General features: G+C 37.0%; 1 protein-coding gene across 1 annotated transcript; it reads left to right on the forward strand.

Moving 5' to 3' along the window:
- Window positions 1-838: 838 nt before the first annotated feature.
- LOC122104973 (olfactory receptor 4C12-like) lies at window positions 839-8,629 on the forward strand. The gene is made up of 2 exons (XM_042676034.1): window positions 839-857; window positions 7,722-8,629. Coding segments are annotated over exons 1-2 (909 nt in total). The 5' UTR covers window positions 839-856.
- Window positions 8,630-11,233: the final 2,604 nt, after the last annotated feature.

Genomic DNA, 11,233 nt, shown 5'->3' on the forward strand with positions numbered 1-11,233 from the left:
ACTTCTTTCACTTAGTATAATATCCACCGTATTGTCTCAAATGGAAGAAAATCCTTTTAAAGATTCAATAGTATTTGATTAATTATGATTATATGGAATCTCTCCCCATAAGAGATCTATTTTCTTTTCTTTTTTCTTCTTTTAAAAAAATTGCTATTGTAAAGGTGACATACAGAGGTGTTACAGTTACATAATCAGGTAATGAGTACCTTCTTTTTTTCACCTCTTCCCTCCTTTTCTTCTAGTATTCCCTTCCTGAACATCTCCTTTCCCCCAAGTTGTATAGTTCACATTCAACATAGTACACAGACCTATTTTCTTAATTTATTCTTCCACTGATGGATGATTAGATTGCTTCTACATCTTGTTTAGTATAAATAATGCTGTAAGAAATATGGGATTAGGAGTATCTCTGTGAGATAAGTGATTTGCTTACCTTTGCAATATGCACTCAAAGTTGAATTGCTGGATTTTAAAGTCCTCATGGATTTAAAAGGGGAACCAATGCAACAGCGATACTCACAAGATAATATGTTGGAAATGAACTTTACAACTTAGGGAGGGATTGATGGGGGGAGGAAAAGAGGGAGAAAAACGAGGGAGGGGGTAACATTGTTCAATAAGAAATGTACTCATTATCTTACATATGTAACTGTAACCCCTCTGTACATCACCTTGACAATGAAATTAAATTTAAAAAAGGGGGTAAAAGGCAAGTTGAAATCTGATTGGAATAGATTCTGAAGCTTCCTATTTTTTAAAATTTGTATTTTATTTTATTTTATTTTATTTTTTGTCATTTGCAGGGCTTGACCTCTGGGCCTGGCTCTATCCCTCAGCTCTTCAGCTCAAGGATAGCACTCTACCACTTGACTATGCATAGTACCACTTCTGGATTTCTGATGGTTTCTTGAAGATACGAGTCTCATGGACTTTCTTGCCCGGCTGGCTTTGAACTGTGATTCTCAGATTCTCAGATACTCAGCCTCCAGAGTAGCTAGGATTACAGGCATGAGCCACCAGCACCCAGCTAGCTTCCAATTTTTGACCCTCCATATTTGGTGTTTTTTGTTTTTTATTTTCCTCTTCTTATGGACCGAGGCAGAGTGAATTACAGGTTTATCTTGTTGGAAAACTGATATAAGCAAAATAATATAATGATATAATCAAAAAATAAAAAATAAAAAGTAAAGCAAATATTTTTGGAGAAAGTTAAATATATTTTCCTGAGGAATGTTCATTCTTATATCAACTCAAATTCTTTTTTTTAAAATTTAATTTAATTTAATTTTATTTGTGAACATACTGTACAGAGGGGTTACAATTACATGGGCAGGATAATGCGTACATTTCTTACCAAGCATTGCAGCCTCCTCCTTTGGTTTACCCTTCACATCCCTTCCCAGCCTCCCCCCTCCCCCCCAATCTCAATCCTTCTCCTTCCCCCCTTCCCCCCCCCCCCCCCCCCGCACCGACCTTGTAAAGCTTGTTTTGGACATGTCAACTTGTACTTCTCATTGTTGCAACAGGTTCAAATCAAATTCTTACATCCACTAACAGCATGTAATAATTCCTTTTTCTCTACATCTTTACCATCATTTTCCTTCTTTTTCTTGCAGATACAACCAGCTTTATAAGTGTGAGATGAGATTTCATGAGAGTTTGATAATTATTTCTATGATGATTCTCTTAAGCTCTTTTACATAGAACAGACATTTTCATAACTTCCTTTGTGAAGTATCTACTATCATTCTTTGCCAATTTTTAATTGCTTAGATTTTTATTATTGATTTAATAACATAAATGAATTCCTTTTAACCGTTTGTACTATCTTTAGGTGGTTGTACAAAGGAGTTGACATTTAACAAAGCATTTTATGAATGCAATATGTCTTGATCACTGTCATCTCTTTCAATATTCGCATCCATCTCTCCTCTACTTACCCTCCCTCCCTCTTCTTAATTTTATAGCATGTAAATTGGATTCTTTTTCCTCTCTTCTTTTCATTTGCCTACCCTTTCTCCCTTGACTGAATCCCACACCTTCCGTGTACCCACTTCCTAGTGTTTTATTCTTCAGAACTTTGATGTTGCTTTTCTAAGTAATTACAGTATTTGAGCTCTCCTTTGAATCTACTGTGTTTCTGCTGATACTTCTGTGCACATTTGTATACCATCCAATGTATTTACTTATGAGTTTGTAAACTTTTTGTCTTTTCCTAGGGCTTGAATTCAGGGCCTGGGTGATGTCCCTCAAAGTTTTTGCTCAAGGCTGTGTCTCTGCCACTTGAGCCAAGGCTAACACTCTACCAATTGAGCCAGAGCTCTACTTCTGGATATTTTTGGTGATTAATTGGAGATAGGAATCTCACAGATTTTCCTGCCCAGACTGGGTTTGAACAGCAATTCTCAGTTCTCAGCTTCCTGATTAGCTAGGATTACAGTAAAATGCTGGAGCCTGATTCTTTTTTTTAAAAAAAAAATTTTTACCTTCATCAGATATCTATTTTGCAAATGTTTGCTCACATTCCACAGGTTGAATCATTTGGTTCCCTTCTGAGCACACAATTATTAGCTAATCTGTTTTCACTTTGGTTATTTGTGCTTTTGGCACCCATATCTCTGTATCATTGTTGGCACATATTTGGAAGCATTTTCTTTAAGTTTTCTTCCAGTAGTTTTATAGCTTTGAGCCTGATATTTATGTATTTAATCCATTTTGAGTTGATTTTTTGTGTATAGGGGTGGCTTTGTGCCTTAGTCTTCTCATTTGCGAAATGGAAATAATAGCATCCATTACAAAAGGTATACCATGTAATATATTTAAAATTTTTATTTTCTTTAGGTAGTGTACAAAGGAGTCGCCATTCAACAGAGCAGTTTCTGAATACTGTGCTTCTTGATCCATGTCACCTCTTTTCAACATTTTCACCCACCCCCTCCACTCCATCCCTTCCCTCACTTTTCTTAATTTTTAAGCTATATATTGATTTTTTTGCCATTTAACAAAGTAATTCAGATATACATTGCATCTTGAGCCAGGCCATCTCTTCAACATCTTCATCCCCTCTTCTGCCCACCACTTCTCTTATTTTTTCTCAGTTCTGTGGCATGCTCAATGCCTTTTTGCCTCCATTCTATTCATTCCCCCATCCATCCTTCTGCCCCTCTCCTCTGGATCCCATCTCCTCACGTATCCCACCCGAATCCTAATACTCCTTTTATTGAGCTTTGGCTTAATCTGTTTGTGGACTCCATTATTTCTATTACATTTCAGTTAATTCATTTATAATTGTTTGTATGCCACCCAGTGTGTAATGTGTTTAATAGAGAGCGTATAGTATTGTATAGTTACTATCATGGGTAATGCTATACAACATTAGTTAAGAAAGGAGATAAAACATTCCAAATATAGCTGAAAGAGATCTCAGCTCTTTAGCTGAATCCTCCATCTAAATGGTTATTCAGAGTAGAGGGACTGGAGGGGGTGGGCTGATTGTTTGGTTGACATGTTGGCCAAGGCTTCTAAAATTAATTGCCGGTTCCTTGAGGAAATTACAGGGAGGAGAGTTACCCATCATATAAAACTTGTGTATTCAAACCAAGAGAGCTGAAGAAACTGAGAAGGTGATGCCATGAGGACTTCTGGACCAGAGCTCATCTCAAAGGCCATGCCTCTCCCAGATACATTCTGAAGCCAAGACTTGGAATTCTGCTGAAATTCTGAGAGAAAGGAGCCTGACTTCCAAGAGCCAAAATATGTGGCACTCTATTAGGCGTTGACACTCTAAAGCAAAAACTTGGAAGAGATTGAGATTTTTTTCATCGAGGTGGTCTTTTATTAACTGCTGACACTTTTTGAGTGATTTTCTTTTTATCTTTAAAAAGTGATAGCTTATTGACTGTTTTTAATCTTTCAGAAAGAATGGCTTATTTCTCATAACTAGGCATAAAACGATATAAACATTAAGATGTCTATGGCAAGGAAATGGGCCAGTGCTACCCAGGTCCTCTCACTCTGTTCAAAATCCAAATTCTATTTAAATGCAAAATTAATGTATCACTATCTGGACTAATGTGTTGCTGAAAATGTCCAGGCCACAGTGAGAATTCTGATGCATGCATTGGTAAGTTGAAGAATGTAAGCATTGGTAAGTTGAAGAACTAAAACCTACTTAATTTTTTTTATTGTTAAGGTGATGTACAGCGGGGTTACAGTTATGTAAGTAAGGTAATAAGTACATTTCTTGGAAACTTGCTACCCCTTCCCTCATTTTTCTCCTACTTTCCCTCCTCCCCACAACCTGTATACATCATTTCTAACATACTGTCTTGTGTATGTTGCTTTTGCATTGGTTCTCCATTTGTCCTTTGTCTCCACCATTCTGTTGTCCCCCTTATTTTCCTTAATTCAAATAAACATATATACAGTACGAGGGCACCAAAATCAAATATGGTGACAACAGGGGATAAACCATAAGGGGAAGAGTATACAAAGGAAACAAAAAAATCACATAGTACCTTAAAAACAACAACAGCAAAGAAAAACCTCATGTATCCATGACTTAGAGTTCATTTTACTTAGTGTCATCTTATATGATCATTTGCACATAGCTATTGAGCTATTCTGCTCAGCTGCTAAGATTATCCTAGATGTATACTAATTATTGAAAATAAGGGAAACCATAGGAATCTATGTTTCTTTGGGTCTAGTTTACTTCACTTAATATGTTTTTTATTTTCTTCTATTTGATCTTCCTTTAGGTTTTTGTGTCTAGAAGTACTATTTTTTAAAAGGAAATTAATGTTACTCTAATTGTACAACATAGTGCTGAAGCAAATTCTGATAATATCTATTTTAAGTGTTGTTGAATCTCTAACCAACTAAGGACAGGTCAGGCATTCAATACGCATCTGCAAAAATGATCCCCTTTTTCCTTACCTTTTCTTCATGGAAGAATAATCTATGAAATTTATTTGCTAGTATTTTTCTTTGATGTTAATCCTGAGAGCCATGACCAACAAGTGAGTTGGTTAAAAATTCACTTAAGAGCAAGTCATTCTTCAGTGACTCTACAGCTTTTCTCATTCCTTTTTCTTCTCTAGTCATTTCCTTTTCTTTCTTGGTTTTAGTCTTTTTCTTCTTGGTTTCTTGTTGGTTCTGTATGGTTCTAACAAATAAATGAATGAAATGAATAGACAAAAATTCTCACAAAACAAAAATACCAAATAAGTAGTAATTAAACTTTTCTTTAAGTTAAGCATGCTTTTGTTTTTTTTTTAATCTCGTGGTTTTAATTTCATTTTATTTAAAATTTTTCACATTTCTGCATTTAAAATAGTATAAATTAGTTGCACAAGGGGTTTCATTGGGATATTTCTATAAAATGTACTAATTCATCCCTTCTACTACTCTTTATTTATTTATATTTTTGCTGCCAGTCCTGGGGCTTGAATTCAGGGCCTGCGCTCTGCCTCTAAGCTTTTGTGCTCAAAGCTAATGCTCTGCCGTTGGAGCCACACCTCCACTTCTGGGATGGTTAATTGGAGATGAGAATCTTATGGACTTCCTGCCATGGCTGGTTTTGAACCATGATCTTCAGACCTGAGCCTCCTGAGTAGCTCACATTACAAGGATGCATCACCAGTGCCTAGTTTTACTTCTCTTTTTATATCTCTCTCTCCTATACTCTTTTAAACAGTGGTTAGTGAGTTTCACCTATCTATCTATCTATCATCTATCTATCTATCTATCTATCTATCTATCTATCTATCTATCTATCTATCTATCTATCTATCTATCTATCTATCTATCTATCTATCTATCTATCTATCTCTATCACTTATTATCTCCTCATCTATCTTCATCATCACCTTCCACATCTATCATCTATCTTTTATATATTTGATATACTTTGATCATATTTACCCACCTTCCCCCTTCCCTCCTCCTTTCTGTTTTCTGGTTCTCCTAAATCTCTCTTTTTGAAACATTTTCCTGTGAGATACTTAGAATTGATCCCAGGGCCTCACACACGCTAGGCAATATACATAAAACAATATACATATAACAGTGTTTAGAATTGGGATTATTTTGGACATTTGGGTCTATTTATCTTTCTTTGTTTTATTTATTTTTTAGATTCTCTTTTTTCCCATTTCTTCATTGTTTTAGCTTTCTTTTGTTCATTTGGAGACAGAGTTTCCCCGTATACCCCAAGATGGCTTTAAACTTTTTACTGAAGCCCACGCTGGTTTCAGCTAATGATCTTCTTGCTCCTGACTTCCAAGTGCTGGAATTACAGGTGTGTGCCCTCCCTTGCTGTTCTCTAACACATCTCCTTTCTTTCTCTTTTAACTAGTTTTTAAACCTTCTTTCCTTAGCTATATGAATGTTTACCTTTGGGCCAGCACTATGGATATAAAAATAAAGAGAAGTACAATGGTCATAAAACAAGTGTTTTGTTTTTAAGCATCTTGAGCAGGTGATGAGCATGAGGCTATGTGGCAGATTCTACCACAGCCACTGAGAGTGGAGGGATGCAGTAGTAGCATCTTAGTGCTGAGGATGCCAAAGTAGGACCAAGGATGAAAGAAGGAGAGAATCTATAGGTCCTTGACTCTTTTTGAATGGTGTAAAAATTGGAAGAAAAAATAGGACCTTTCTCTGGTATTTCTATCTACCATCAGGTAAAATACATGCATCATTTTTTTACCTATATGTGTTGTATAGCTGGCCATAGCATGGATTGACTTTGTAACTTGATGTGTGGTATCCTGATTTTTTGTGTTTTGAATATTTTTATGATCTCTAAGTCCTTTACAAAGGAGTTGTCATTCACCAAAGCAGTTTATGAATAGAATGAATCTTAGTCCATGTCAACCCCTTCAACATTCTCACCCACTCCTCCAATCTGCTCCTTATTACTTAATTTAAATTTAGGTTATATATTGAATTTTCTTTTTGCAATTTAACAAAGAAGTTTATGTGTACAACTATGTCATCACGTCAACATCTTCGCCCCTCTTTGGCCCACCTCTTCCCTTATATTTCTCAGTTCTGTGGTATGTACAGTGAATTCTTGCCTGCATTCTCCCCCATTCTGTCCTACATTCTTCTCCTCTTCTCCCCTTGGTCCCATCCTCCTCTCTTGCAAGTACCCATTTCCTGGTATTTATTTGGTTAGGTTTTAACTTTGTCTTTTTGAAGAATTATACCATTTGTGTTCTGACTTAAAAAATGTACTCACTTTTTTACTGTACAAAATTGAAAACAAATAATAAAATTATAAGAAATAATATATGCACACCTTCACTGTGACCTATAGAATGTAGAGTATAAAACATTGACAGCTGGACTTTCTTTTTCTTCTTCTAAAATTAGAAAAAAATCAAAGCATGTAATCCTAGCTACTCAGGAGGCTGAGATCTGATGATTCTACTTTGAATCCAGCCTGGGCAGGAAAGCCCATGTGGCAGTCCATCATGCAACCAGCAAAAATCTGGAAGTCAAGCTGTGGCTTAAGTGGTACAGTGCTATCCTTGAGCACACAGGTTCAGGGACAGCACCCAGACCCTGAGTTCAAGTCCCAGGACTGGCTCAAAGAAAAGAGGAGAGCAGCCATGGGTGCATTTATTCAGTAAACGAACTTCTTATTACTGATGATGAGTATGGCTTTTTGTTTGGGGGATGATCATTTGTCTCATCAACTTAATAGACAGTGAAGATGAATAATGTCACTGAGTTCATCCTTCTGGGTTTGACTCCAAATATGAAACTTCAGAAACTCTCTTTTTGTGTGTTTTTAATGGTCTACGTGGCCACCCTGGCAGGCAACCTGCTCATCATGGTTACCATCAGCACTAGCAGGGCCCTGGCCTCCCCCATGTACTTCTTCCTTTTTTACTTGTCCCTTTTAGATGGTTGCTGTTCATCATCTATGACTCCCAAAATGCTAGCAGACTCTCTTTCTGTGAGAAAAACGATTTCTTTTGGTAGCTGCATGACGCAAGTCTTTGCCGAGCATCTTTTTGGTGCTGCCGAGATCATCCTTCTCACAGTCATGGCCTACGATCGCTATGTAGCCATTTGTAAACCCCTACACTATACAAGCATCATGAGCCGACAGGTGTGTAGCCTCCTTGTGGGAGTGGCGTGGGCTGGGGGTTTTATCCATGCAACCATTCAGATCCTCTTCACAGTCTGGCTGCCCTTCTGTGGACCCAATGTCATAGACCACTTCATGTGTGACTTGAACCCTTTGTTGGAACTTGTGTGCATGGACACACATACTCTTGGACTCTTTGTTGCTGCGAACAGTGGATTCATCTGCCTGCTGAACTTTCTTCTCTTGATGATCTCTTATATGGTCATCTTAGGCACTCTGAGATCTCACAGTTCTGAGGGCAGGCGCAAAGCTCTCTCCACCTGTGTGTCTCACATCACTGTGGTCGTCTTATTCTTTGTACCCTGCATATTTGTGTATCTGCGCCCAGTTACCACGTTCTCTATTGATAAAGCTGTGGCTGTGTTTTATACTATGATAACACCTATGCTAAATCCTCTAATCTACACCCTCAGAAACACAGAGGTGAAAAATGCAATGAAGCAACTCTGGGTGAAAAGTTGACTTCAGAGTACCAACTGTAAAAATGATTCTGGGCTTCGTGAACAGTATATGTCAGAGTATGTACTGTCAGGATCAGTTTGGATATTTGGTGAAGTGTACATTTCTTGGACATAACTAGAAGTCTCATGCATAGGAATGTTGTTGAATAGATGTATCTATACTTAGATAAATGATCCACATACATGTAAGCAGTTTATCTATGCACATATTTTAAGCAACAAAAGATTATACTTGCATTTCTACTATATTAATGGATCATTAACTTATTAAGTCATGTCCTGGGAAATCTCTTCCACAGAATCATGAACACAATTCTTCATAGATCGTGCAATGCACACTCACTGTCTAAAAATTGCACAAAAAAGTTAGATATTCTGGGAAAATACAGATGTCATGACTATTTATTCTTCCTGCTCTCTGTTCTTTTGACTCTTTTGCAGATATACCAATTTTTAAGGTGAGTTATTCGAATCTATCTTCTCCATCCTATACCAATTTTTCAAAATTTCACTCTGGAGATTCCAAAAAGTTCCTCATGGCTTCTTAGTATAATATACGTGTACATTTCTATAAGTCACAAATCTTTTAAAAGGACAGAAATATGACACTGGTGAAGAAAAGAAGAGGCAACAAAAGCCATGGAATTTATTATGTACCACTGAGTGGCAAGCAGTTTGTTCTATAGTTTTTATACAATGCCACATCCAAGGCTTATGTGATGAACTGTACATTAACTTTTCACAGTACATATGAACAAAGATTAAGATTTTGAGAGAGCATAAAATCCACATAATGTTATATAAACTAGTTGAATAGAACTCAAGTCAGTATCTTCCCCTGTTATTCAAAGCTTGCTACATGATGTCCACAGGAGAAATAATGACCTTGAAAATCAGTGGCTAACATTCATCATATGAGAAGATATCTTTTTCATTTATGGAGACAAAGGTCTTGATCTAGACATAGCCAGAATTTTGTTATTTCTAGAAAGTACACGAGGAAAAACCTGCCCCAACTGGAAGTTGAGTCAGTACCAACCAATATCTTTGCATCTACAAAACACTTTTTCTCTATGTTGAAAATGAACTATACAACTTGTGGGGGAGGAGACTTGGGAGGGAAAAACAGGAAGAAAATGAGGGAAGGGTGACACTGTTCAAAACAAAATGTATTCATTACTTGGCCTAGGTAACTCTAACCCTTCTGTACATCACCTTTACAATAAAAATAAACAAAATGCTTTTTGCCAACATTGAGTCTCATAGAAGTTGAGATGAGATTGGTGGTTACCAGTGGGCAGGAAGAATGCAAGGGAGTGGTGGGAAAAGATTGGTCAGTGGACTGTAAGTCATGCTAGCTAAGAATAAGTTCTAGTTTGTCTATCAGGGTGACTGTACATGGCAATGCACTGTACTTTTCAAAATCCTAGAAGGAAGGATATTGAAAACTGTCACCAGAAAAAAATGAGAAATATTGGTGAAGTAAATACATTTAAGTCAATTCAAGCATTCTGCAATGTATATGTGTCACAATCTGCAGTGGGTGGGGACGAGACAATAATGAACACAGACTGTCAAATGGAGGTTTGGGGAACCAGGAGCCTGAAATTTTCTGCCAGCCTCAGGTGTCCCGAGTCCATTTTACAAGGTATTGATTGAGGAGGGTACAGGTGCATATGCAGCAAATGAAGCCACAACTTCCTCAAAGTCACAAGCACCAATCATGTGGTATAATTTTACTTACATGATAAATAACTTTTTTTTCCTCTTAAGAAGCAGGTGTAAGCAGTAAAATGACTTATGGTTAGCATAGATTTTTGTCTCTCCCCAAGTTCCCAGAAAGTTTGATGTGGAGATACCTTACATCTGGGGATGGAAATCTGAATTCAAGCCAGGACAGATAGACTTTTTTGGGAAACTCTCAGCATTCTGAGAGTCCATGTTGGGAGGAGACATCCCATTCTCCCAAACCTTTTGGGGATCACAGCTTGACTTTTGGGGGGTTCTCACAATATACATCAATATATACATATTGATGTGACTGATGTCCTGGTATCTTTGTATATGTATTTTTTTCTTAAAAATTGATGTGAAATCCCAGTGAATGTAATTAAACAAGGATTCTTGGGAAGTTTCCAGGGGCAAGAGTCCATGATTAATATGGTTACAGGGTATAAAATATTCAGTGATTGTTGCCCTTGTCAGGTAGCAGATGCTGTTCTGTTTGTAAGTGATATAACAACTTCAGAAGGTGCTTTATTAGTCTTTAGGGATCATATAAAAAGTCACAAGAATGACCTTTCTGAGTGTCAAGGACAAGTACTTGGAAATAGCAACAGGAGAGGTGATGGTCTAAGTAGTCAGATGGTAAACTCACTTGAAGTTGCTAGAAAAGAAGTTATGAAAAAAACATTTCTTGTGAAAAGGCTAGTTGTTATCTCCTTATATGGACACAGGGTTCGTTTGCATTTTTGACAAATTTTCAGAGTATAAAAGTATTGCTTTTCCCGGGTACCATATAATTCTTTTCAATTTGCTGTATCGTGAAGGGGGTGGTCTTCTGAAGTATTTAAGACTTGCCTTAGAAAATATTCTGACATAGCAA

This window comes from Dipodomys spectabilis, unplaced genomic scaffold, assembly GCF_019054845.1.
Source record: "Dipodomys spectabilis isolate Male_0828 unplaced genomic scaffold, ASM1905484v1 ptg000030l, whole genome shotgun sequence".
NCBI lineage: Eukaryota > Metazoa > Chordata > Mammalia > Rodentia > Heteromyidae > Dipodomys > Dipodomys spectabilis.